The sequence below is a fragment of the Lagopus leucura genome, unplaced genomic scaffold, assembly GCF_019238085.1.
Source record: "Lagopus leucura isolate 7727_CA_CO unplaced genomic scaffold, USGS_WTPT01 Super-Scaffold_100012, whole genome shotgun sequence".
Taxonomy (NCBI): Eukaryota; Metazoa; Chordata; class Aves; order Galliformes; family Phasianidae; genus Lagopus; species Lagopus leucura.
The window spans coordinates 19,050,774-19,074,045 of record NW_024962267.1 but is presented as its reverse complement, the minus strand read 5'-3'; the positions used below and the strand labels follow the sequence as shown (position 1 = coordinate 19,074,045).

General features: G+C 50.9%; 1 protein-coding gene across 8 annotated transcripts; it reads left to right on the top strand.

The window, feature by feature from the left end:
* Positions 1–3,873: 3,873 nt before the first annotated feature.
* On the top strand, positions 3,874–23,246 carry MLPH (melanophilin). 8 transcript variants are annotated; one of them, XM_042874924.1, is made up of 18 exons: positions 3,874–3,977; positions 4,144–4,267; positions 8,120–8,341; positions 8,619–8,755; positions 9,709–9,747; positions 10,330–10,424; positions 10,949–11,077; positions 12,014–12,209; positions 12,519–12,685; positions 15,600–15,683; positions 16,679–16,870; positions 18,629–18,811; positions 19,889–20,044; positions 20,147–20,239; positions 20,395–20,457; positions 20,603–20,660; positions 21,596–21,693; positions 21,839–23,246. In XM_042874924.1, exons 1-18 carry the CDS (start codon positions 3,890–3,892, stop codon positions 21,863–21,865), a joined length of 2,151 nt encoding a protein of 716 aa, XP_042730858.1. In that variant the 5' UTR covers positions 3,874–3,889; the 3' UTR covers positions 21,866–23,246. The 8 variants fall into 8 exon arrangements, with proteins under 8 accessions (XP_042730858.1, XP_042730861.1, XP_042730859.1 ...); XM_042874927.1 differs by lacking the exon at positions 10,949–11,077; XM_042874925.1 differs by lacking the exon at positions 15,600–15,683.
* The last annotated feature ends 26 nt before the right edge of the window (positions 23,247–23,272 follow it).

Below are 23,272 nucleotides of genomic sequence, written 5' to 3'. Positions count from 1 at the left end.
TAGAGGTCCCTGACAGCCCTCCAAGTCCATGGACAGTTGGGCCGTGGCCCTGAAATCATTCCTCTTTGCGTGCAGGCTCCTACAGAATTGTCCTCTAGGTAGAAAACCCAAGCCTGGCTTGTACACCCTCCTGAGGAAGTGTCCTTGGCCCAGCCATGACCATGCAAAACACTGCTAAGTCACAGCACTGGCTCTGGGAGCCAAACGGGCTCATTTTCTGCTTAATGACTCAAAAGCTCATCTCCCTCCTGGCAGAGTTGGAATAAGTTGTTTGTTTGGTGGGGTTCTATTTGCTTCTGAATTCAATCACGCCTTCAGTTAGAGATATGCATTCCTCGTGGTTGTGCCAGCTTGCAGAATAAACACCAGGGTGGTTTCTCAAAGGATGTCTTCCCCAGGGTCAGCCACCCTACGGGCTGAGTCTAATGCTCTGCTTCTTGCAGTCAGCCCCATTGCCCCACTCCTGCCAAGTGTGCCCATGGTTATCCCAGAAAAGTGGAGTGGTAAAGGATGGATGCTTGGGGTCTGCTTCTTTTTAGCGGTATCAGCTTTGCTTTTAGCATGGCAAAGAAACTCCTCAAGACTCTAACAAAGCAGAAATGGGTTCAACAGCAGCAGCCTGTGCCTACAAACAGCCCAAAGCAAGCACTCTAGACATGCACAGACTCCTGCATTTCTCAGGCAATTAGCTTTCTAGAACTGTGTTTGCGTGCCTGAATGCAGTTCATTTTTGACCTTGGTAATTGTCTGAACAAGAACATCCAGTTGGGTGTCCTTACCTGATTAGTGTAACCTTCTTCGCATCTGTGTAGGTGCTCAGGGCCCAGCTGCTTCCAGTGGCAAATCCTCTAACGCTGCTCTACATACAGACAGTGTCAAACCAAGTCCCAGCTGCAAGGTTGCAGTCCTGGTTGTAATGTAAATTATAAAAGAGTAAAAGAAAATGCACTGGTACTACTAGACTACCCCTCCCATGCATTTTCTGGGACTATTTCATTTTGATGACCACAGCAAAGCTTGCAGTTCCTCATTGTCAAAATGGTGTGAAGAGCCTTTGGGTGTCCTGCAAGCTAGAAGAGAATAGTCTGTGGAAATGAAATGTGGAATGGTACAGACAGTCCATCCTCTGCCTCAAGACAAGGTTAACGTGACCTTATGCCATATCTGAGCTGTTTGTAAAGAGCCATCAGGCTATTCTGGGATACTACTTGAAATCAAGAGTGTTTGAGCACAAGGATGAAAGCCCAGTGCTCCCAGATGGGTTAGGATGGTCCTCAGGGGAAGGGTTAGAAACCTGTCTGTCCTCTGCTTGGTTTGGTCTCCTTATGAAACGCTACCAAATGTGGGATCAGCGCTGTAATCACTGAGCAGCCTCCCTCACCTTGGATTTTGTGACCCATTGAAGTACTGTTGGCCCAACCATAGGATCACAGAATGGCCTGGGTTGCAAAGGACCACAATGCTCATCTGGTTCCAACCCCCTGCTGTGTGCAGGTCACCAACCAGCAGACCAGGCTGCCCAGAGCCACATCCAGCCTGGCCTTGAATGCCTGCAGGGATGGGGCATCCACAGCTGCCTCGGGCAACCTGTTCCAGTGCCTCACCACCCTCTGTGTGAAAAACCTATGAGCATTTCACCTATAAGGTGTGTTGGCCCATTGGTCATTGGCATAACTCCCCAGCTAATGCTAAAATGAGTGATGAACTTCACCCAGCTCCAGGCTCTGACCCTAAAGCGTTTCTCAGACCTCATCTCCTGGGCTGGCTGGGATTTGTGCCTGCTTACTGCACTCTGTTCAGTCCAAAACACTCCTTTAGCCTTGAACATATCGTGTTGCTGCTGGGTTGTAGCACCTGTGTCTGACGTGACCTTGTTGAGCTGGAAGTGATTAACTCCTGTTTGTTCAGCTACTGTTTACCTTGGTAATTCCTGGGAGCTGTCAAGTGACAGCCTCTGCCAGCTATTTTACCACCTCTCTGCAGGCAGTGGTTTGAATTACGTTTTTATCAGCACAAATGAGACGTTCCCATAGGACCGAATTCACCCCGATCAATAGAGGAAATCCACAATTTGAGGGCTGTTCCTATTAAAATATCAATTTCCGACGAGATCTCTCTCAACCAAGCTTTTGTTAGGCAAGGGGATGGGATTCTCTTCTTATTGAGGTTAGTTGGGGGAAAAAGAGGTGGTGGAATTTGTAGGGATCTGTAGGAATTTGGCATCTGCTTTGTTTACATGTGCAGCAAAAACGCCCCTATATGAAATACAGCTTCCACCCTAACGATGCAAACATTCTTTTCTAATCCTGTGACTGTGTTTATCTAATTGCAACCAATGTCAGCACATGATTTTCCAAGATAATTACCATCAAATGGCCATTTTCTTTAGGGGAGGCTGCTGGGATCGTTCTGGTAGCCTCCAAATGAGATACGGTCACACAATAACAGAATTATAACAGAATTTCACAGTCGTATTAATAGACAAAACCCGTATCAAACCCTTATGGGCCATGTACAGAAATAGCAGGGGCACTTTGCAACCCTTTCCTGCCCTTTTTGTTCTGACCAGTGTGATGGGAGCGGGTGAGAATGGGTCTTTATAAAAGTGCCAAGGGATGATGGAAGGCAACCGCAGAGCTGAGGGGTCTCATGACTCAGGGATGACTGCAGAGCAGCACATGCTCAGGGCTGCCCTGCTTCCACAAAGGCATGTTTCTCTTCAAGAAGCTGACACCAAAATACTGCTCTTTTCCTTATCTGGTGAGGCCAAAAATCACAAACTGAGCCCCAGTTTTAACCGTACCCAAGCTACTCGGATGGCCGTATCACTGAGAGCTTCCCATAAGGAATGCAGTTCCCAAAGAGACACAACACTAGGAATTTATGGCCATCTACGGGCCCTCATCCAGGAAGCCTCCCACACCGCTCTGATCCCAAGCACTTGGGACTGGGTAATTGAGTTGGCAGGTCCTCCAACAGGGTCTCGTTATGATGTTAATTGGGATCTATCAGCCCGCTGTGCTTTTTGGGTGCACTGGGGCGCACAAGCTTGCAGACATACTTACATAAGGATGGCTCAGCCCACATCTCACTCCTGCCAAAAAAAACTAATTGCTTTCACCAGGACAGCTCTTCCATCTCTGCTGGAAGAGGGGCTGGAAATCAATGTATGGGCATCCAGAGATCATGCATTCCTGATACCCAGCATCTGTAATTATCACTTTTTCTGTACAAAATCCATCCATGTTTGGATTGAAAAATCCCTTTCTGGCTCTGTCCGTAGGGTTTAGCCTAATCTTGTTTCAAGTGAGTTAGTGGGGGAGATAATTCCCTGCACCACACGGACAGAACACGGCAGCCGAGCGGCTAAAGCCCTCCAGGGCTGGCTGCTCCCACTGCACTCAGCCTTTTCAGGGCAGAATGTTTTCCTCCTTCTCTGATGAAGATAAGAAAAGGGCTTCTTTTCATTCTCTCCTTCTTCTGGTATATGTAATACAGGAATTCTCACTTGGAGACACAGAGGGAGTGTTTTACCAAGAGGGCGAACAACAAATACAGCAACAAGACCAGCTTTGCTAATTGGATTATTGCAATTTAAATATATTCCTCCAGGTACATGACATGCTTAGCATTTGTTTGGCTTTTTTTTTTTTTTTTTTTTTTAAATCCTGTCAAACCATCTTCTCTTGATAACAGTAAATGAGAGGAGAGCTGCCTACTAATTAAGCTATTTGCTCCTGGCGCAGCTGATATTCTCCAAATTGCTGGGAGGGCAGACAGCGTAGCTTGGGCACCCATTTGTTCCCATTTCCCTCGTTAAAGCTGCTGGTTTTAAGAGGCAAGGTGGGGCACAGAGCAGCACTGGTGGTGGGATGCTTGGCCCTTGCTTATGCCCTGCCTCCATGCTTGCTTTCCTTGGGGAGGTGCTTTAAGACCTGTTGGATCTACGCTCCCTGCACAACACGAGTGGTTTGGCAGTGAGTCAATGCTTCCTTTAACCCAGCTGGGCGGATGAGGTGTGGGGCTGGCAGGAGCCAGCTCGCCTGCCCGCGGCCCCATTCTTTGGGGCGGTCACGGAGGTGGGGCCCAGCAGTGTGTCGGGTAACGGGGCCGGCCGTAGGAATGCCTCTGGTTGTCACTTAGGCTCGTCGTGCAAGATGGGGAGGAAGCTGGATCTCTCCAAGCTGACCGATGAGGAGGCCAAGCATGTCTGGGAGGTGGTTCAGCGTGACTTTGACCTGCGGAAGAAAGAGGAGGAGCGGTTGGAGTGAGTACCTGTGCCTGCCAATGGGAGATATAGGCTCCTTCATCTCGTGTTGGATATGGATAAAGCAGTGGGTGAGGAGGACGGAGCTGTAAACTGAAGGTAGTGATTGATAGGTGATGGGGCAGCCTGCTCAGTGCACTCCACTGGCTGCTGGGTTCCATTTCCCAAGGAGTTCTTAGCAGTTAAGTGGGTTTCTCTGCCACAGTGTTGTTTTGGGAGCTCTCATACACTTCATAGAATAGAATCATAGGATGGCTGAGGTAGGAGGGGACCTTAAAGGTCATCTAGTTCCAACCCCAGGTGGATCATTCTCTGCAATATAGTGAGACCTGGGAGCTTATGGACACCTGAAGGACTATTGGAAAATAACTGAGGGGAGTATAGCAGTTGTCAGGAGGCTGAAATACACTCTGTGGCAGCCTGTGCTGTTCTGGGGCAACTTCAGGGAGATTGGGGTAAAATAGAAAGTCACTGAATTGATGCACACGCTGAAAAGGAAAGGACTTAGCAGCCCTGTTGCAGCCCAAGCGAGGATTTAAGGCAGGTTTTTCCCAAGTGTGTGTAAGAAAACAATGTTGTTTTCAGTGGTGAGGGAAGCAAGTGGGTTTTAAAGTTCCCTTTTCATGGAATGGGAGATGCTGTGCTTTAATTGTGTGATGTGCTTCGTGATACAGTGACAGCTGGTGGGAAAACAGGTTCCTCTGCCTGCAGTGGGTTTCCTCATGCTTCTGAGAACTCCCTGTTGATCTGGCCAGGCACCTTAGCAGCGATTAACCAGGAATAAGAGCCCCTGCAAAGCCACAATTCCTGCATGCACCCATCAGCTGGGCTGAGTGATGCTATTCACCGCCTGCACGAAGGATGCTGAGCAGGGTGGGTGGGGTGTGCCATTCACCATGAGCTCTGAGCTGGAAATGTTGGAGTCTGCTGATTACATATCTGATTACAGTGTGGGAGGAAGAGAGAATTCCCTATCATCACCGTCCTGTAGCTGGTAGCTCTAAAGCAGGACGCAGACCAGACAAGGGTGCTGGAAAACATGTGATTACTGGAAAGGGAAAGTGTCTCCTGTGTGACAGAGCTGTGCTTTGCCTAGAGGAGGGGGGTGGGGACAGACATTGCTGTGCCCTTCAGCAAAGCAGTGGGCGATGTGAATTCCTCACTGACTTGACCTGGCGCCAGACTGGCTTAATTGGGTGCCCTGCATGGGTCCCATAGGGAATGTTGACTGGTTGCTGGTCAGCACAGCTACAGCTGAGCCCTTGAGCCTCCAAAGAGGAAAGTATCAGGGTTGGGATGAGGCAGAGGAAAGCACCGAATTCAGGTAGGGTAAAGAAAAAAGGAATAACTAAAGAATAAGGGGAAAAGCTGTGCTATCCTGTGGTCCCAGCTTATTTCTGTGTGCTCCTCCGCTTCCCACCTGAGATGCAAAGTGCTGCAATGCCCTGTCACAGCACTTATTGCTTTTATATTTAGCTTTCCATTTTGACGAGCACTGCAGAGCTCAGAGGTGCTTCTGGAATGCTGCAACCTTTAAATGCCCTGTTCTGCTCCATTAGCTGCTTCCTGCCCCACAGAGGATCTGCATTAACTCTGTGAGGCCTGGCACTGCTGAGGCTTTACGGGGCAGACAGGTATTTAGTGAGCTCTGAGCACAAAGAAAGGTGCTGCTGGTGCGTGTGGTTTTTCAAAACAGGGACTGGCCCCACAAACAAAGCTGAAGGCAGCAGGAAGGTTGGGTCCAAAGTGAGAGGAATCCATTTAGCTGCTGGCAGGATAGCAAGTCCTGTTTGCCTGGTTTGTGTGAGCAGGAAGCGATAAACGTGATTGAAATTCATTCTGTGAAAATGGGTGAGTGTGCTTTGACCTCTCCTGCATCACAGGCGTCCCAAGTGCCAACATCTTTCAGTACAAGCGTGTCACCCAGCCAGAGGTGTGTGTGTGGGCTCACCAACCCAACTCTCTGTTTCCACCAAGCTAAAGCTGGTATAGATTTATGGTACAGCAGGTATCCCTATAAAGCCAGGCCATACCAGACCATCCGGTGTGCTGGGCAAGCCTGCCCTGTACCTGCATGTTGGACAGGAGGATACATGAGTGTTTTCTGCATGTGACAAGCTGGGACATGATGGAAGAATCCCATTGATCCTGCTCCCTTTGCTCTGACTGTCCCCACTTGGTTCCCAGGACCTGTCTCAACATGCAAGCCTTGAAGGAATGTTCCCCCACTTGGTCTTTTTCTTCCCTTTCAGCCTCCTCTGTGTTTTTTGTCAGAAGCAATTCACCCAATGTGGACAAAGGCTTCAGCTGCCCAGATACCGCAGAAATATGTGCCTGAGGAATTCAGGAGCAGCCTCTGCGGGGCATCTCGTTGCCTCCTTCCATAAAGCTTGCTGCCAGAGCCCCCTGCTTTAGGGACTGAGCAGTTGGCATCTCCCCACTTCCCTGCTGCTGGTTCACTTTGAGCAGAGCAGCGCAAGGATGGGCTGCCGGGACGGACAGACGGAGGCATGCAGGTTTTAAACCGGTTGGGCTGAGGCTTGTCCTTCCTTTAGCAGCTCTCGAGGGCGAGGGAGGGGAAGCGAAGGGGTCCGACTGGCTCTGAGAACAGGAAAAGGCAGTCCAGGGAAAGATCGGATCCTGCTGGAAGCAGCCTGGGTGCAGGGTGGCAAAGGAACGCTGAGTGCAGCCCACAGCTTGGGGTCAGCACCCAAACCTGCAGCCCTTTTGGTGAAGCCATGGATGAACGCAGTGTGCCACGAGTTCAAAGGCAAGCAGTGTCCATGGGAAGCTTTCTTCTTCCTTGTTTGCTGTTTGCTCTTCCGGACTGAATGCTGTTGTGCCACTGGGATTAAGATCAGTTTGGGTTTGTGCAGTACCTGCTTTCTTGGCCTGTGCGCTCAGAAGGTGGTTTGTGAGGCTGCCACAGCCTGCAGCTGGGTGGGTTTTGTGTTTTGGGGTTTGTTTTATGTGGCTGCATGTAAGCTTACTGCTTATTTTCACGTGTTGTGTTCCGCGGTGAGTGCAAGCTGTTCCATCAGGAAGCTCCAGAGGGGAAGCTTTGCAGTGGTGCAGGTGACCAGATGCAGTGCAAAGCCTCCTGGTTGCTTGAGCTTTCTGGTCTTGGCCAATTTCTGCCCTGCAAAATGCAGCTCCCTCACCCTGCCCAGATGGAAAACAAGCCTGCTAGGGCCTCTTGCAAGTCAAACACCATCTTGTAACCATAGCCCAGAGGGCAAACATACCTGGGCTAGCACAGAGAACAAACAGAAAGCCTTTGGGTAAAGCCTCCAGCCCCTAAAGGTTTGGGTTGAAATGCATTTTGAGGCTTGGTGGCAAAGAGATGCCCTGTGCAGCAAAAAGGACCAATTTTTAGTACAGCCAAGTCTGATCTGAAATGTGGCAGCAGCATAGGATGATAGCATAGCATAGCATGATGCATAGGGACCTGCTCTGAAATGTGGAGCCTGCTGCCTTGCTCAGCTGGGCACAATTTTACCCCGTGATAAGTTATTGATTAATTTGCCCTCCAGCTGTTTCCACCAGCTGTGGGACTCGAGGTGATCCCTGAAAAATCATTCTCTAGGCTGATCGAGCGTTACTGGGTTTACCATGTGAGAGAGGGTACAGAGCTCACCGAAATGATATTGTGTGCTGGGGAAAGGCATCCAGGATGAAAGCGTATCAGTGGAAGGATCTGCTCATGGATAGAGTGATGCAAAAATCAGAGTGGTAGCATTGATTTCCTTGGGGTTACTGCAGGTGTCCAGGGCTGGGAGCAGGAGGGAGCTGCTGTTGGTTGCCATTTCACCACCTAATGCTCGCCCCTCTGTTTTTGGGATGCATCTGCAGGGACCTGAAGTGCAAGATAGACCAGGAAAGCAGCAAGAGAGAGTTCCTGACCCACCAGTCCCACCTGAACGAAACGCACTGCGTGCACTGCCTGCAGCCCTTCAAGTTCCTGCTGAACAGCAAGCGGCAGTGCCTGGATTGCCGCTTCTACACCTGCAAGAGCTGCAGCCGCTACAACAAGAGGGAGCAGGGCTGGGTCTGTGACCCCTGCCGCCTCTCCAGGTAGGGGCACTGTGCTGGGGCATCGGGATGGAGAGTTTCTGCAGTCTCAGCCCCACGCTCCGTTTGCCATCGTTCAGTTGGAAGGGGCCTTTGAAGGTCACCCAGTCCAACTCCCTTGTGATGAACAGGGACAGCTTCGTGCTGGTCTCCTTTCTCTGCATCCTCTGCTTGCTCCCCATACCCTAAGGGTGATCCTTCTGCTCAGTGGGGGTGGGAGCGGGGTGAGGGTCTGTTTTGGCGAGGCTGCCTCACCTCTATGTGCTTCCTCCTGGGGCAGGGTGGTGAAGATCGGTTCCCTCGAGTGGTACTACGAGCACGTGCGGTCCCGTTTCAAGAGGTTTGGAAGTGCCAAGGTGCTGCAGTCCCTCTACGGCAGGCTGCAGCCAGGGCAGAAGGGGAATTCAGCTCTTCTAGGTGAGGACAAGCACCGGGGTTTCTGCTGTCCTGCAAGCTGGGCAGGCACCCGAAGGGATGCCAGCCAGAGAACTTAGTGTTGATACCCATGAAACAGCAGGGTAGGATGTCCAAGCTCTGTCTTCAGCTGGGGTTAACTTTCTCGCCTTGACTTACATAGCTTGCTGAGGAATTTGCTGAACAACTGGCTGTGCTGGCTGCCTGCAGGCTTGCTGCAGTGGTTGATGGAGCAGCTTCAGCTCCCTGCTTTCACGTCTCTGTCTGGCACATACAGCCAGCAGGCGCAAAACCTGCTGCAGCCATGCCGAGCCCTTGGGGTTTTAGGGTCTGAGGTTTGAGCCTGGGTGCTGTGCATGCATGCAGCAGCTGCTGTCAGCAGGGGGCACTGAGTGCCAGGCTCAAAGCCTGTCCTGGCACCTCGGCTCTGCCTGTGCCCGGCTGTGGTTTGTGTGCCCGGCTGTGGTTTGTCTACCCGGCTGTGATTGCCACCTCTGCAGCTGGTCTGCTTTCTTGGCACCAGCACAACTCTTGTGGCATGCGTTTCTGAGATTCCTTTTTATATCTAAGAAGGATAAGAGAATCACAGAACCGTTCCAGTTGGAAAAGACCTAAGATCCCTACGTCCAACCCCAACCCACCCCACCATGCCCACATCCCTCAGTGCCACATCTCCACGGTTATGGAATACCCCAGCACCCCCTGGACAGCTGTGCCACTGCATCACTGCTCTTTCTGAGATGATATTGTGCCCAATATACGACTTGATCTTCCAAGTCAAGCTATGTCTCCAAGCACATGCTTTGTTCTCTCCAAAGAGCCTTTGTTGGCTGTGCCTTGTGATGGCTAGAGACTGAGAGCTGTGCTTAAGCATTGCTCTGAGACTTGTTCTGTGCAAGCTACCTAGAGAAAACATTTATTTATCCTTTTTTTTTTTTATTCCTCTTGTTGTTCAGGTCTTCATGACAGAGTTTACAGCCTGCCAGACATCAACAGTAAGTCAAAAAGAGAACTGCAGTGTGTGTTATGCAGTCAGATGGAGGTTGCTGCTGTTTTTCTTTTTGCTCCCTCTGGTTGTGGATACCCTGGAGCTGCTCGGTGTGGCTGGGACGAGGAGCCTCGCTGCTCATCCTCTGCCCTGCAGCACCCTTGGGGCTTCTGAGGGCAGACTCTGAAACAACAGGGCTTTTTGTTGCCTGCCAAACTTGTGGCTTGCGAGAACTCACTGTGATCTCAGCGCATCCATGTCATGTGCTTGAAGCTGGCTGTGTTCGTAACAAATGCGCTGAATTTGTGGATTTGGGCTGTGTTCTTCTTGCAGGGAGGGTCAATCTTGCCATGGGACATTTTGCTCTTCCAAGAGGATTTTTTTGTTCCTTTTCTTTCCGTTGTCCCCTTCCTTTTATTTGTGCCACACAGGAGCCACAGTGCATCGTGCCAAATAATAAAAATTGAAGGAGGTGTTTCAGAATCAGTTTTTCTGACATGCACTGGTGGGACACCAGGGCAGGGGTTTACCTGCCCCAGGGTCAGGGTGCAGGAGCTGCCCATGCTCACCATGCCCTTGTCTCCTCCAGGTGAATGCCAGCACCCTGCCAATGGTGGCACTGGGGACGACAGTGGTGATGAGGATGATGCGCTCCATGGAGCTGAAGCAGAGTGCTACAACAGAGTAAGGGCTTCCCCTGCAGCCACTCACTCCTTCTGGGTGCACTGTAGCCTGCCTTGGGTGGTGGTGGCTGGGTACTGCTCTCTGCTCTGCTTCCTGATGCTAGCCCCACTCCCAGACCAGCTCGTGGCTTTCCCCGTATCTGGGGAGGTTTGCTCCCAGGATCGGAGGTATGGAGCTGCTTCAGGCCCCAAGAGCAGCTCCTGAGCCTCTTTCTGAGGGGTTCAGCTGCTCGTCTTGCCAGCAGAGCAATCTTGCCAGCAGAGCATCTTGCTGTCTGCTTATGGCCACAGTCTCGATGCAGGGACCCAGGAAACCAGGTCTTTGAGTTCAGTCCTAGCAGTCTCACATAACTGGCTCCCTGCAAGCAGGATACTCCTGAGAACCCAGTGTTTTCCAGGAAAAGTGGGGGCTTCCCATCCTGAGAGCTTCCCACAAACAGATTCTGCAAACTAAGCAGGCTAGGGCTCCTTCTGCTTTCCATGGAAGCCAGCTGAGTTTTCCCTTCTCCCATTTTCCATGCCAAGATGCGCAAGACAAAGCGCCTGCTGTCCGTGCACCCCTTTGATTTCGAGCTGGACTCGGAGTACTCTGCCCAGTCTCGCCGCCAATCTGCCCAGCTCTCTCCAGTGGCCATCAGCTCTGATGCTTTCCAGGTACTGGGATTGCCTTTCTCTCTGTCCTCCTCCTGCTGCTCTGGCTGTAGGGTTGCACAGTGGCTTTGGGAAGCAGCAGTGCCAATCTCTGTGCGGAGCACTGCTATTTCTTCTTCCATTCCAAACCCTGAGTCAGGAGCAGGAGAGCTGGCTGTGGTGAGGACTCTCTTGCACCTCTCCTTCCAGATTTGGGCTGATCTCTTTGCTAGCTATTTGCTGTGCTGTCCCAGGGCTGTGGGACACCCTAGCTTCCAGCCAGTGTTTGGGAGCAGAACGTTCAGCACTTAAGGAATGTTGAAAACAGCTTTCTCTCCCATCATCCAATCCAGTTTGGGGCTGCTTTCCCGCATGCACTGGGGACGTGGTTTGCTGGTAGCTTTGTGTGTGAGGTTCAGAAGAGGAATCCTGCGTGGCCAGAGGGGTGGGAAGTCCCCATCTGTCAGAGAAGAGAACGTGGGGCACAAAAAAAACTGCAAAAATAACTGCTTTGTGCCAGCTGGTTGGGAGAATACAGGATTTGGGACAAATGGGCAGGTTCAATCTTTCTTTACATAGATATGTACGTCCTTTACCTACGTTTCGCCCTTATGCTGTGGAATTTAATGCAAGCATAAGGAGGGCTGATTCAAAGTCGATGTATTGGTTGTTGAGAAGTAGATGGCTGTTGCAACGTTGCAAATCAAAGTGTGTGATGCTTTAAAGGCTGGATCTTGGGGCCCAAGTCAGCCTGGCAGATGCCTGGCTCTCATAGAAACTAACAGTGCCCCCTGGCAGTCATCTGAAATATTGCTCAGCCTTAAGATCAAAAAGCCTGTAAGCCAGGTTGCTTAAAATCAGTGTTATAAAGGCTCAATCCGTGCAGCTATTGGAGGACAAAGCTAGGAACTGCTTGGGGAGGTGGGGAGGGCGGTCCCAGCATCAGCCCCCGTCTCTCAGTCCTTCCCAGATTTCTCTGGCCCAGCTGAGGATGCTCCCCAAGAGCCCCGGCTGGAGGAGGCTGACCTGGCAGCTGTGTTCCACATCTTGAGGGAGCAGGAGCAGCACCTCAGCCCTCCAGAGCAGCACTTCAGCACGGAGGTTCGACTCACGCTCAATGCACGCAGACGGAGCCTGGACAGAAGTTCAAAACCTGGTAAGTGTCTGGGTTCCAGCACCCTGCTAGGGAAAAATGCCTGTAAGAGCTACCCAAGAGATCTCTCCAGCCCTCATTGCACCTTGGGAAGATGCCCTCCCTGCTTTCATAAGTTATGTTCCATGTGGATAAACTGCTCCCAGCACCCGGACTGAATGAGGAGCCCAAACCTGGGCTGCAACACGACTGAAGAGGCAGGAGCAGGTTTTATTGAGGGTCTCAGCTGCTTGAGATCTGAGGGGGTGAGGGCTTTGTGCTAGGGGCTGTGAATCTCTTGAGTCCTCATACTGAAGCCTTCTCCCTCCAAAGGCAGCCCCTGGGTGGAGCAGCCCCGGTCCCCCTACTCTGCAGACATGGACACCTCTGATGAGGATGTGAAGGGAGCCCCAAAGCTCGCTGCCTGCCTGCCTCACCACCTGAAACGCCGGAGCAGAGCCTCCTCCCAGGAGAACATCAGCCACAGCTCGGGAAGTCAGGTACCAAACAGTGCCACCTGTGGGGTGGCCTAGAGGCTGTCACATCTGCTTGGTGTCGCATGGTGGTTGTGTGGCACCAGGTGGATGAATGCCCAGGCCATGCTCAGCCCCCTGGGCTATGCAGAGGTGGCCATGAAATGGGAAGTCAGGCTGGGAACGTGGGAAGGTGTGTTTTCTGCTCATCCATTCCTCATGGTGAAGAGATCAGGCTTTTCTCTGTCCCATTAATATTACACAGTATTCCTCACATCAGCCCTTCTACTTCTATGGTCATGGCTGGGAGAAACTGTACCCGCTGTTGATGCAGTAACAAGCCTGCCTTCAAGGCTGTTAATTTCCAGCCTGCCCCCATTAATCTGCACACTACCTATAGTTTTACGTGTCCTCATTCATCAAGTGAATGGGCTTTATGATCAAGGCTTGGAGGGGAATGTTTAATCAGCCCTGAGATCCTATTCTTTGGCAGCGTGGAGCGTTCCGGCCTCAGTAGGACAGGGACAGGCTGACCTGTCATGCATTTCTGCCAAGTGATAATAGGGGAACAGCCTAGAGAAGGGTGTCAGGAAGGCTGTGCGCTTGTTTTAATTGTCAAGTGAGGACCTGCAGTTCTTGTCATCACCTTTGAGAAAGGATGAGAACGGTTAAGCCTTCTCTGACCCTCTTCAGCAGCAAAATGCACATTGGTGTCTGACCACACAGATTTCCAAGGGGAGAAGTGTGCTGGTTCCACTTACAGCTGTGCACATCTTGAGTACTGCTGAGCTCTGTGTGCCTCCATGGGGGCATCTGTCCTTTGGCCTTTATTTCTCTCAGCATATGTTCAAATGGGTGGACGTGCTTCGTTTTCCAGCCCACTGCAAATGGAGAAAGCTCAGCCTGGGTGTCGTTAATGAGCCCACAGTACATTAGGCATGAAATGTGCACAGTGCTTTGCAGTGGGGAAATGGGGCCAAATTCCCACCAGTACTCCAGATGACTTCCTTCATCTCCTCTCCCAGCCCTGGTTTGGGAGCAGTGTGCCTGGTGTTTTGCTGTCACAACAGCGTGAAGGCATCGATGGCACCTAATGGTTACAAGGCATCTCCTAATTCCTGATTCAACCCCATTTGTTTGTATGCCAGCATCGTTCATTAGCTTAAGTAGCTGTTCATCCTTCCTGCCCTTTATGTGGCTGATGGGTTTACAGCTAGCAACAGCTAGCAGAGCCTGCCCCTTGCCCAGCAGGAGGAAACGGGGCTCTGTGCTGGCCCATTAACCCCACAGCAACACAGGTATGGCTGCTACCACTAGTCCAGGAGAAGCCAAGAGGAGCCCAAAGGGGAGAGAAAGCCAGAGCAGCTCTTAAAGCACAGAAATAAGCTGAAGTTGGCTCATCTGAAGTGTTTTAGTGGAGATGTATTCACTAGTCTTTGTTGTTCAGAGAGCAGTGCAGGTGGACCAGCCCCTAATGGGATGCACCCTATTGGGGTGCACCTTGCTTTGCACGGGGATAACTGGGCACTAAAGCCAGCCTTGCTCAGGAAGGAGAATGAAAACCAGCTCTTCCTCTCCCTGTAACCTGCCGACAGCCAGCTCTGCATTGTGCTCCGATCTCTCTGAGCTGCTGCTTACAGGACGTGCAGACAGTACCAGATGCTGAGCTCACATCCATCCCCTCTCCTGAAGTTTATGGTCCATCACAGGCTTCTCATTGTCACCAGAGTGCTGCAAGAGTCAGGCCCAATGATAGTGAGAAACCACTTAGAGCTGGCGTGGATTGCTTCCAGCCTGTGGGTTTAATGCTGCTTAAAGGCTCATTCAATTCGGGGCAGTAATTGCAAAGCTTTGCTCTCCCCAGGTGCCAGGTTGTTACATCCATCTTCACTTAAGCAGATGCAAGCTGTTGTGAGGATCTAATTAATCAAACACCAGCCAGCACAAAAACTCAGTGAGAGGGTGGAAATGTTACAAAAACAAAGCGAAGCCCTCGCGTCTCTTTGTTGCTCCATTCACTTACTGCATTTGCTGCTCATCCCCTTTGAGTGGGAGGCAGCCACACGGAGCAGGAGTGATGCAGCATGCAGCGTTTTATCCGTGTGGAATGGGCAATATTTTACATCATTTGTGTTTTATTTGTTTGGATCAAAGGAGAAGGCCCAGTCCTGAAGGAGATAAAATACTCATTTCTGAAAGGAGGAAAAATGAAGAGGTTCCTTTTATGCTTTCAGTCATTTAACCACAAAAAAAATTTGTCGTGGCTCTTGAGCCTAGAAAGCCATTTCTCCGTGATCTTCAGAATTCTTATTTCTCTTTATTCCTCTTCTCTTTTCAGCTGGTAGAGGGAGGAGGAAAAGAGGGTTGAGAATCCTGACAGATCAAAGCATTGAGAAGCGAGAAAAACTTCAAAGTGTGTTGGGAACAACTTTCAGTTTTGTGTTCTGATTGGGAATTTTTCATGGGAAACTCCTCCCTTCTACCCCCTTCCTTTCCCAGTGATGTATTCAGCAGGGGATCACGGGGTAAGTGCATGAGCAGGTTGAAAAAGACCAAGGTAGGAAGGTTTTGTGGTCACCATGCCGACGCTCCCAATGCTCTGGTGGGACTTACAGCATTCCATGGACGTAGCATCACTTTGAGTTTTGAGGAGAGGTTCTGCACCTCGTGAAGCTCCTCAGGGTGCCCAGGGTAACAGTCCTTCACTCTCTGATGCCCAACACAACGTGATATTTTGGTATCTTGGTCTCTCGCACGTGGCTAGTGAGAATGGTGGGGATGGGTCAACGGTTGGACTAGATGATCTTAGAGGTCTCTTCCAACCTTAGTGTTTCTGTGATTCTTTTTTTTACTTTTGCTGGTTGCATGCACCCTGGGCTCCTTTCCCACTGTCCTGTCAATGGTGGCTGGTCTGTTCTCTATTCTTTCTCCTTCCCTCTAGATTCACGAGCTCAACAAACGCATGTCAGTGATTGAACGCGTGCTGAACCGCTTGGAGGAAAAAATCCTGGTGCGCTCTGCTGAGGTAACAGGGCAACAGGAAGGGAGAGAGGGCTTCACTGGCCCCTTCTCCTCATTATCAGAGAGTTTCAGGGAGAAATCAGCACCCTGGGTCACCCCAAAAGTAGCATGATGAGGAGGGGCAGCCCTAAAGTGGGACTGCAAAAAAAAAAAGCTTGGCCCAGCTCCCCAAAGGGCTTAACTCCTCTTGATTTAGGTAGCAAAAACATTGTGTCGTTGGAGAGAAATGGAGGCAAGCTTAACCTAGGACATCTGAGTCCCTGTGCAAGCTAGTGCCAGGCCTCTTCTGCACAAGGAAAACCATGTTTCGCTTTGATTCTCTGTTGAGTGCTCTTAGGAGAATCAATCTTTATGTATAGAAAAGTGATTTGGTTATTTTAAATGAGAGCTCTGAGTCAAGAAGGACTTCTGTATCTCTTCTGGGCTGCTCTTGTCTTGCTATGCCATTAGGCTCTGAAGGAAACAGCTAAATTAAGTTAAAGTTGGGTGAGGATGCAGAATCTGTGAATGCATAGGTCGCTTAACATTGATTTTTTTGGGTCTCTAATTTTAGGCTGTGTACTTTTCCTTCATGTGAACCCATTGCAATGAGGTGCTCTGGCTGCTAATGACTCAGTGGGATGGATAGTAATAATTACAGAGCAGTCCCTCAGGCACGGGGGAGAAACAACGTAATGTCTTATTCTTCCCAAAACTTGTAATGGGGACAGCTATTTGGTGTTCCTGTTGGTAAATCTGAGTGTTTCTCATCACAAATCAGTACTGAGAGGCTCCAATTCAGCACAGCTGAGGGAACGGGGGTTCTCCTTGCAGCCTGGTGCACTGCCTTTGGGTGGTGGGGGTTTATGTCCTTGGAGCTGCCAGCCATACCACGGCTACAAATGAGAATGTGGTGATTTCTGGTCCCTAATCCCTTGGGGTTTTTGTTGCTTTGTTTTGTTTTTAAGGGGAAAACCAAATAAATTCTGTGTGAACAATTCACTTCTACTGTTGTTTCAGTCTCCGGCCACAGAGTCCCAGCTTGATCCTGATGCTGAGGAGGAGGAGTTGAAGAGGAAGCTGGAGGAGTTCACCAGCAACATCAGCGACAGAGAAGTCTCTTCTGAAGAAGAGGAGTGTGAAGAAAGGAAGGGAGTGAAGAGACCTGAGATGAGCTCCTCCAGCGATGACGTGGCCAGTGAAGCTCGAAAGGTAATCTGTGTCCTCACTTGCACCATGACTGGTCTCTTGTTCTGTCTCACATCAGCTTGATGCCTCCAGGGCTGTGGCTTGTCTGGATCTACTGTCTGTATCATAGAGCATTCTAAGGTGGAAAGGATGACCAGCACAGATCAAATCCAGCTAGGAATAGAAAAGTCCCAGGGTATTGGATCTAGACCTTTCACCTTAGGAAGACTCTCCTAGGCTCTCCTAGACTGATCAAAGAGTTGAAAATAAATTCTCTTAGAGGTCTGAAAGACTACTGCCCATCATGGGAAGGGGTGCAACATCCATATCCATGCAGTAGAGTATTACACACTTATCTCAGGGCCTGGATTCCATTACAGGGATGCTATGGAGAAGAGGGGAAGAGAAGAGCTCAGTGACAATTTGGGACTGGCAGCCCTTGGCAGCTGCCTGCTGCATCTTGAAATGTCTCTTCCAGACCTGTAGCAGTCCCATTTTTCCCCACATATTCCCTAATAGGGCCATAAGCACGAAACAGAGTGGTGAAGGTCAGGCAGGTAACATAGGGGTTACACAGTTCAGCTCCCAAGCTGAGAGAGACATCCAGCCTTCTGCACTGCAATGACACTCAGAGCAAAGGCAACAAATACCATAAAACTGAGTGAGAGTTGACTGCAGTGACGTGCAGGTGGAGGAGTTTGGGTTAAAGGCTGTGTCAGTGCCTATTTTTTTTTTTTTTTTTTTTTTTTTTTACAGCAACCTGCCTTGTGGGTTTTTTTGGGAGATTTCTAAGGGTGCCTCATGAGAAAACCCAGTGACTTTCTGACATAAATGATCTGCAGTTATCAGAACTGAGTTCAGAGCGCATTCAGAAGCAGGGAGCACAAAGCCTAACGAAACCCAGCACCACCTCCATGACCAAATCCAGACCTGGGTCTGGAATTCACGTAATCCTCAGTTGGTTTCTATGCAAGTCCCATCCAGCCAGGAAAAAAGGCTTCTAATGGGGGAGCACTCAGATAAAAGCAGCGTTTGTGGTGTGAAACTCTGCTGTACCATGAGGGCACCATAAAGAGATAAAAGTGTCATCTGGGCTGAGTTAGCTGGTTCTTTGCAGAGTGGCTTGCCTGGAAATACGTGCAGTGGTAAACAAAACTGTTTGTCTTTGTCTCCAATGCACATATCACCCCAATCTCCTTGGTTTCTAGGGAATTATCAGCTGAGAGAGGGATGATGAGCTTCTTGGGTCTATTTTTACGTGTGCTTTATGGCTTACCTAGCAAAAGGGCTAGGGCAGCACTTAGAGGCATCACAGCTGTCAGTGCTCCTTGAGGTGGGAGGTAAGGATATCAGCCCCAGGTTCTGGCAGTGGGGCAATCCAACATCTTACACGCTTTTCCAGTGCGGCATCGCAACCAGCCAACCTGGCAGGAGAAAGGCTAAGAGAATCATCGAATATTCGGGTTGGAAAAGGCCTCTAAGATCACCAACCCATCCTGCCATGTCCACTGATCACGTCCCTCAGTGCCACATCTCCATGGCTCTGGAACACCTCCAGGGATGGTGACCCCACCACTCCTTGGGCAGCCACATTTTCAGCCCCACTAGAGAGCCCTTAAGCCCTTTCATTATCCCTTTTCCATCTTCCACTGGCTGCTATAGGCCTGATGCCCCTCCATGCCTACTTGTGCTGAGTTGTACACTACAAGCACACGTCAAAATAATGAAATTTTTTTTTCTTTTTTCCTCACCCCTTCCTGCATTTTGACTGGGCATTCACAGAGGTCCTCAGCTCAGGCTTTGAGTGAAATCACGGCCAAAGCACTGAGAGCCATAAATGCCACGGAGAAAGCGGTCTCTGAGTCACTGCAAGGACAGAGCTGGGGCAGTGGTGGCTGTGCTCTGCATCTCAGCATGGAGGATGGGAAAGAGGCGGCTGAAGCATACCGTGAGCTTGAGGAAAATGTAAGGTTCCCCAGAGCCTCTGTGAGCAAGGAGGGAATTGGGGGAGGGAGTACAGTGGACCCCCCCTAAGCTTCTTATTAGCAGGCATTCTGGAGGTCAAAGGTTGGGCACCACAAGCATCTACGTGTAAGGATGCAACCCTCCGAGCTGCAGGTTGTGAGGCTCAGGGTAGAGTTTAGGGGAAGGAAAGAGTTCTGTTTGCCTCAAAAGGATTAACCGAGGGTTGACACACTCTGATTTTCTTATATGCCTCAAACAGTAGGTTATTCACAGTTCATAGACACAAAGGTCCTCCTAGCTAAGTGCTGTAGCTGGAGATCTGAGCTTGGGCATCACATCTGTGCTCTGCCAGCCATGCCTTCTGACATCCCCACTGCCCCATCTGATGATGCTGAGCCCCTCCTGCTGTCCAGGTGAGCCACGCTCCTTCCTTTGGAGGGCTGACTGGTGCAAGAGCAAACTTTGGGCTTCCTGCTTCTCCTGCTCATGGCCGTGGGAGCCATGTGCTCATCCCACCATTCCCTCAGGTCCCTGGTGAGTCATGTCCCACCGGTTGCACTTTAAGGGATGCCACTTGCCTTGAGGATGCTTAATGATGTTTAATGGCCCGGCAGCAAACGGTGCCCTTGTGACTCATAAACTGAATGATTGCACTTGGTTATGGACACTCTGCCTCAGGGCTTTCAGTGGGGACCTATAGGACATGGCACACGTGGGCGCTCAGCATGCCAGCAGAGAGGGCTGGAGGAGCAGGTCATGCATTAGCAGTACCAAGATTTCAGGATCATTCAGCAGAACTGTGGCCTACTGATGTTATTGCACAGACAATCTAACTTCTACTAAATTGCTTTGCTTGGTCTTGCATCTGAGTAGTAGCCAAGGGGCGGTAACAGCACTTGAGTAACACATCTCCTTCCAATGGGACACACAGTGACAAAGAGCCCTGCCAGAACTGAGGGTGCTGCAGGGCAGGAAGGGGGCCATAGAAGAGCAGCAGGGGCTGTGTTCACATGATGGGGAGGAGCAAGCAGGAAGCTTAATGGTGCAACCTATTCTTTTTTTCTCTTTTTATTCCAGGTCTACCTGGCTGCTGGGAAGGCCTATCAGCTGGAGACAACTCTGTCAGAGCTCGAGGAAGGGGCTCAGCACTGCGGCACGACCGACTCGGAGCTGTCGGAGCTGGAGGACAAAGTGGCCTCGGCAGCTGCGCAGGTCCAGCAGGCAGAGAGCGAGGTAAGGGCTCATCAGGAGCTACTTCACCTCCAGCCCAGCTAACAAAGCTGGTTGGCAGTCTTCCACACGCTGCCCACCTGTTTTGTTTCCCTCCCTTTAAAGATATCGGATATTGAATCTCGAATCGCGGCTCTGTCTGCTGCGGGGCTGACGGTGAAGCCGGTGGAAAAGGCAAGGAAGAAATCAAATGGGCAGGTGAGTGGGGAGGAGGGGGCTTGTGAGCACAGGGAGGGGCTGCCTGGCTGCTCCTGGCTCCTTCCTGGCTGCTCTGAGCCTCACTGAGGATGAGATGGGAGGCTGCTTTGGGGTGAAGCAAACCCAGAGAACCTGTGCCCCTTTTCTGTCTGCAGGCTTTCCACCTCTGCTCCCCCACCCCCATCAGCAGTCCAGGGGAGTCTTCGGATGATGTTAAGGTGGGTAGGTGTCTAGCATGTGTTTAATAAGTCTTAATCCTGTGTTCCAGGATGTGGGTTTGAGTGCTCAGCAAGGGCAGGAGGGCATCCTCTGGATGCACCTGTGTCTTCCTACCCACCACAGACTGCTTTCCCTCTCTTGCAGGCGATGTCTGGGCCCCAGGTCCTCAGGAGGAGGTTCAACAGTCCCTTTGAAATCACTGGTAAGAGCTGCGGCTTTGTCTGTGGGATGACCTCAGCTCATGAGATGCTCGGTCATTTCTATCTCTCTCTTCCTATTTTCTCCCTTTTTGGAATGCTGTTCCCTGTACTTGTGTCCTGCCAGCACAGCTACAGAGGAGACCTCATCTGTGGTGGAGGATCAGGGTCAGTGCTGGGGACAGGGTGAGGTGGCTGCCATACAGGTCTTGGTGGCAGACAACTGCCTGCCCCAAGGGCCACTGCTCTGCAGTGCAGGCTTCTACCATCCTAGTGGCTCTGCCTTCAAAACTAGCCCTTAACACCCCACCTAAGCTTCTTTCCTTAGCCATTTCTTCTCACTGATTCCCCTGGGGAGGGTATCCTTTGCCCTGCTATTTGCCCATCTCTGCCACTGGTCCCACTGGGAGGTTGGGAGCCAAGCCATGGAAAATGGCAGCTTGGGAGTGCTTCAAAGTAGGCCGTGACCTGAAACTCAGCCCAGCAGCCCATGTGGCAGAGGGCAATCACAGGAAAAGTTTCATCCTGACAGATATCAGCAAATGCCATTAGGAAATGACTTTTTCTATTTCCGTTATCTTGCCTCATACGCTTACAGGCAGAAGGAATGGCTCTCCTTCCAGATAACGCCAAATAGAAGATGAGTGGAGGAAAGGAGGGGAAAGATCACTTAATGCAAAGAAGGAATTGAGTTTCCCCATATGAGACAATTAAAAGCTCTGCTTCCCAGGCACAGGCTGGTAGGTGTAGAGGTCTCCTCGGTCATCCACTCTCCTAAGGCTATGGGCAGGCACATAAAGGCGGCCTCAAGGACACGTCAGTCCTGCAAAGAAGATAGAGAGATGCTCCATCAAGCCAGACGTCACTGGGAGAGCCTAATCCCCTCTGCATGAGCTGGAGCACTACCCAGCCTCACCTCATGCCTCTTCTTCCTTTACAGGCTTCGATGACTCCTTTGACCGCAACTCGGTTTACCGTGGCTCGCTGACGCAGAGGAACCCCAATGGGAAGAACAGGAGAGTGGAGCGTCTCTTTGCGGTACGTGGCCAGGCTGGCAGTGGTACCCCATCCTCCAGTGCTCCCCTCCAACCCACAGAGCCCCAGGAGGGACAGGGGATATGCTGTCCGTGTCACATGGGGCAGGGGACAGCAGTGCTGATGCCTTGCCTCTCATGCCTTGCAGAAGCCAGTGATGACCCACTTGTCCTGAAGAGGGGATGCCCACCTGCCACTGCATTTCAGTGACAGTGCGGGACTTCAGCACCCAGCCTTCCCCCAGTGCTTGCGCCTCCTTCTCCCATGGCCACATCCCCCTGGAAGCTGGAAGAGAGAGGAACAAGTTGCTGGAGTGCAGACACATGGCCGGATAATCATGAGGACAACATCTGTTTGGGCAGGATGCTGCTCTCCTTGTCCCTTCCACTAGGGACACTGTGAGAACCACTGGTGGTGATGCCAGAGGAAGGGTCCCCACGGTAAAGCACAGTGTCCCAGGGCCTGATGTGCAGCCCAGCACTGGTCCTGCCTCATCTCTGGGGCATCGCTTCCTTTCCCTGCACGGGAGCTGCACTGTGTTGCTCCTAGCAAGCTCTTGGCCAATGACTCATTGCACTAAACCCAGTAGGTACACACTGAGGCTTCTTGCCTGAAGCAGCTGGGCTCATGTGAGGGCAGGAGTGAGGTGAGGCTTGTGGGAAGAGGCAGCAGCTTTCACTGCACCAGTAGGAAGACGGCATGGGGTCAGTCTGACCAAAGGTGCCTTCTCTCCCTGCAACGTTCCATCAGCAGGCTCAGAAGGAAACCAGCACCAAGCTCTCTCCAGTCTGCAGAAAGGTCCCCCCTGGAGGTGTGCCTTTGTTGCCTGGAGACTGCACTGGCCCTGAGCACCCTCCCACTCTCTGAGGCTGGCTGTTTTCTGCTTCCACTAACTGAAGACAGAGGGGAGAAGGGGGAGATTTTTGTTAAGAACTTCAGCTCCATCTCTGCTTTTACTTTTAGCATGAATTCACAAGGTTTAGCTTTGGTCGTAGCAGAGAACTCACTATTTAGACATTAGTCCTGCAGTCATCCCAGAGCAGTCCTGTGAGGCTGGAAACTTACCTACCAGTTTTCCTTTTTTAAAGTGAAATCCTTCTGGTCTGAAGTCGAAGAAGTGGAAAGAGTTACACTCATGGCAGTGTGACTGCTTTTACCTTCCCCAGCTTGCAAGCAGTTCATGGTGTACACATACACATACACATGCACATGTCCCCCCTCCCTCGAGCAGCTGTGGAGGTTCTGCACCATGCTGGTTTGCAGCAGCTGAGCACAAATCCCTGCAGCATTCCACTGAGCTCTGAGAAATGCTGTGGGTTTGCTCTGGTGCCATGGTTCAACCCTCACCCACACGCCTCTCACTGTACTCGATTCCAGCAGTAAGCCCAGTCCTTTCAGGTGGTCAGGCAGACTCTTGACCCTCTGGAGCCCTCCTTGTAAGTCTCAGCAGCGTACAAATAAGGCATCGTTCAGGTTGTAGCTTTAACATTTACTGCTCTGTGTAGAGGTTATATATGCACACTGCATCACACAATAAAGCTGACATAGGGTCCAGAACCCGGAGGTTTATTTCACAGTGTCG

Excerpts from the sequence above, each read along its gene's own strand:
- MLPH (XM_042874924.1), top strand. The coding sequence starts at position 3,890 with ATGCCCTGCCTCCATGCTTGCTTTCCTTGGGGAGGTGCTTTAAGACCT. Across the intron at positions 8,756-9,708 it reads GGGGAATTCAGCTCTTCTAG|GTCTTCATGACAGAGTTTAC; the intron begins GTGAGGACAAGC and ends CTTGTTGTTCAG. Across the intron at positions 15,684-16,678 it reads TCCTGGTGCGCTCTGCTGAG|TCTCCGGCCACAGAGTCCCA; the intron begins GTAACAGGGCAA and ends CTGTTGTTTCAG.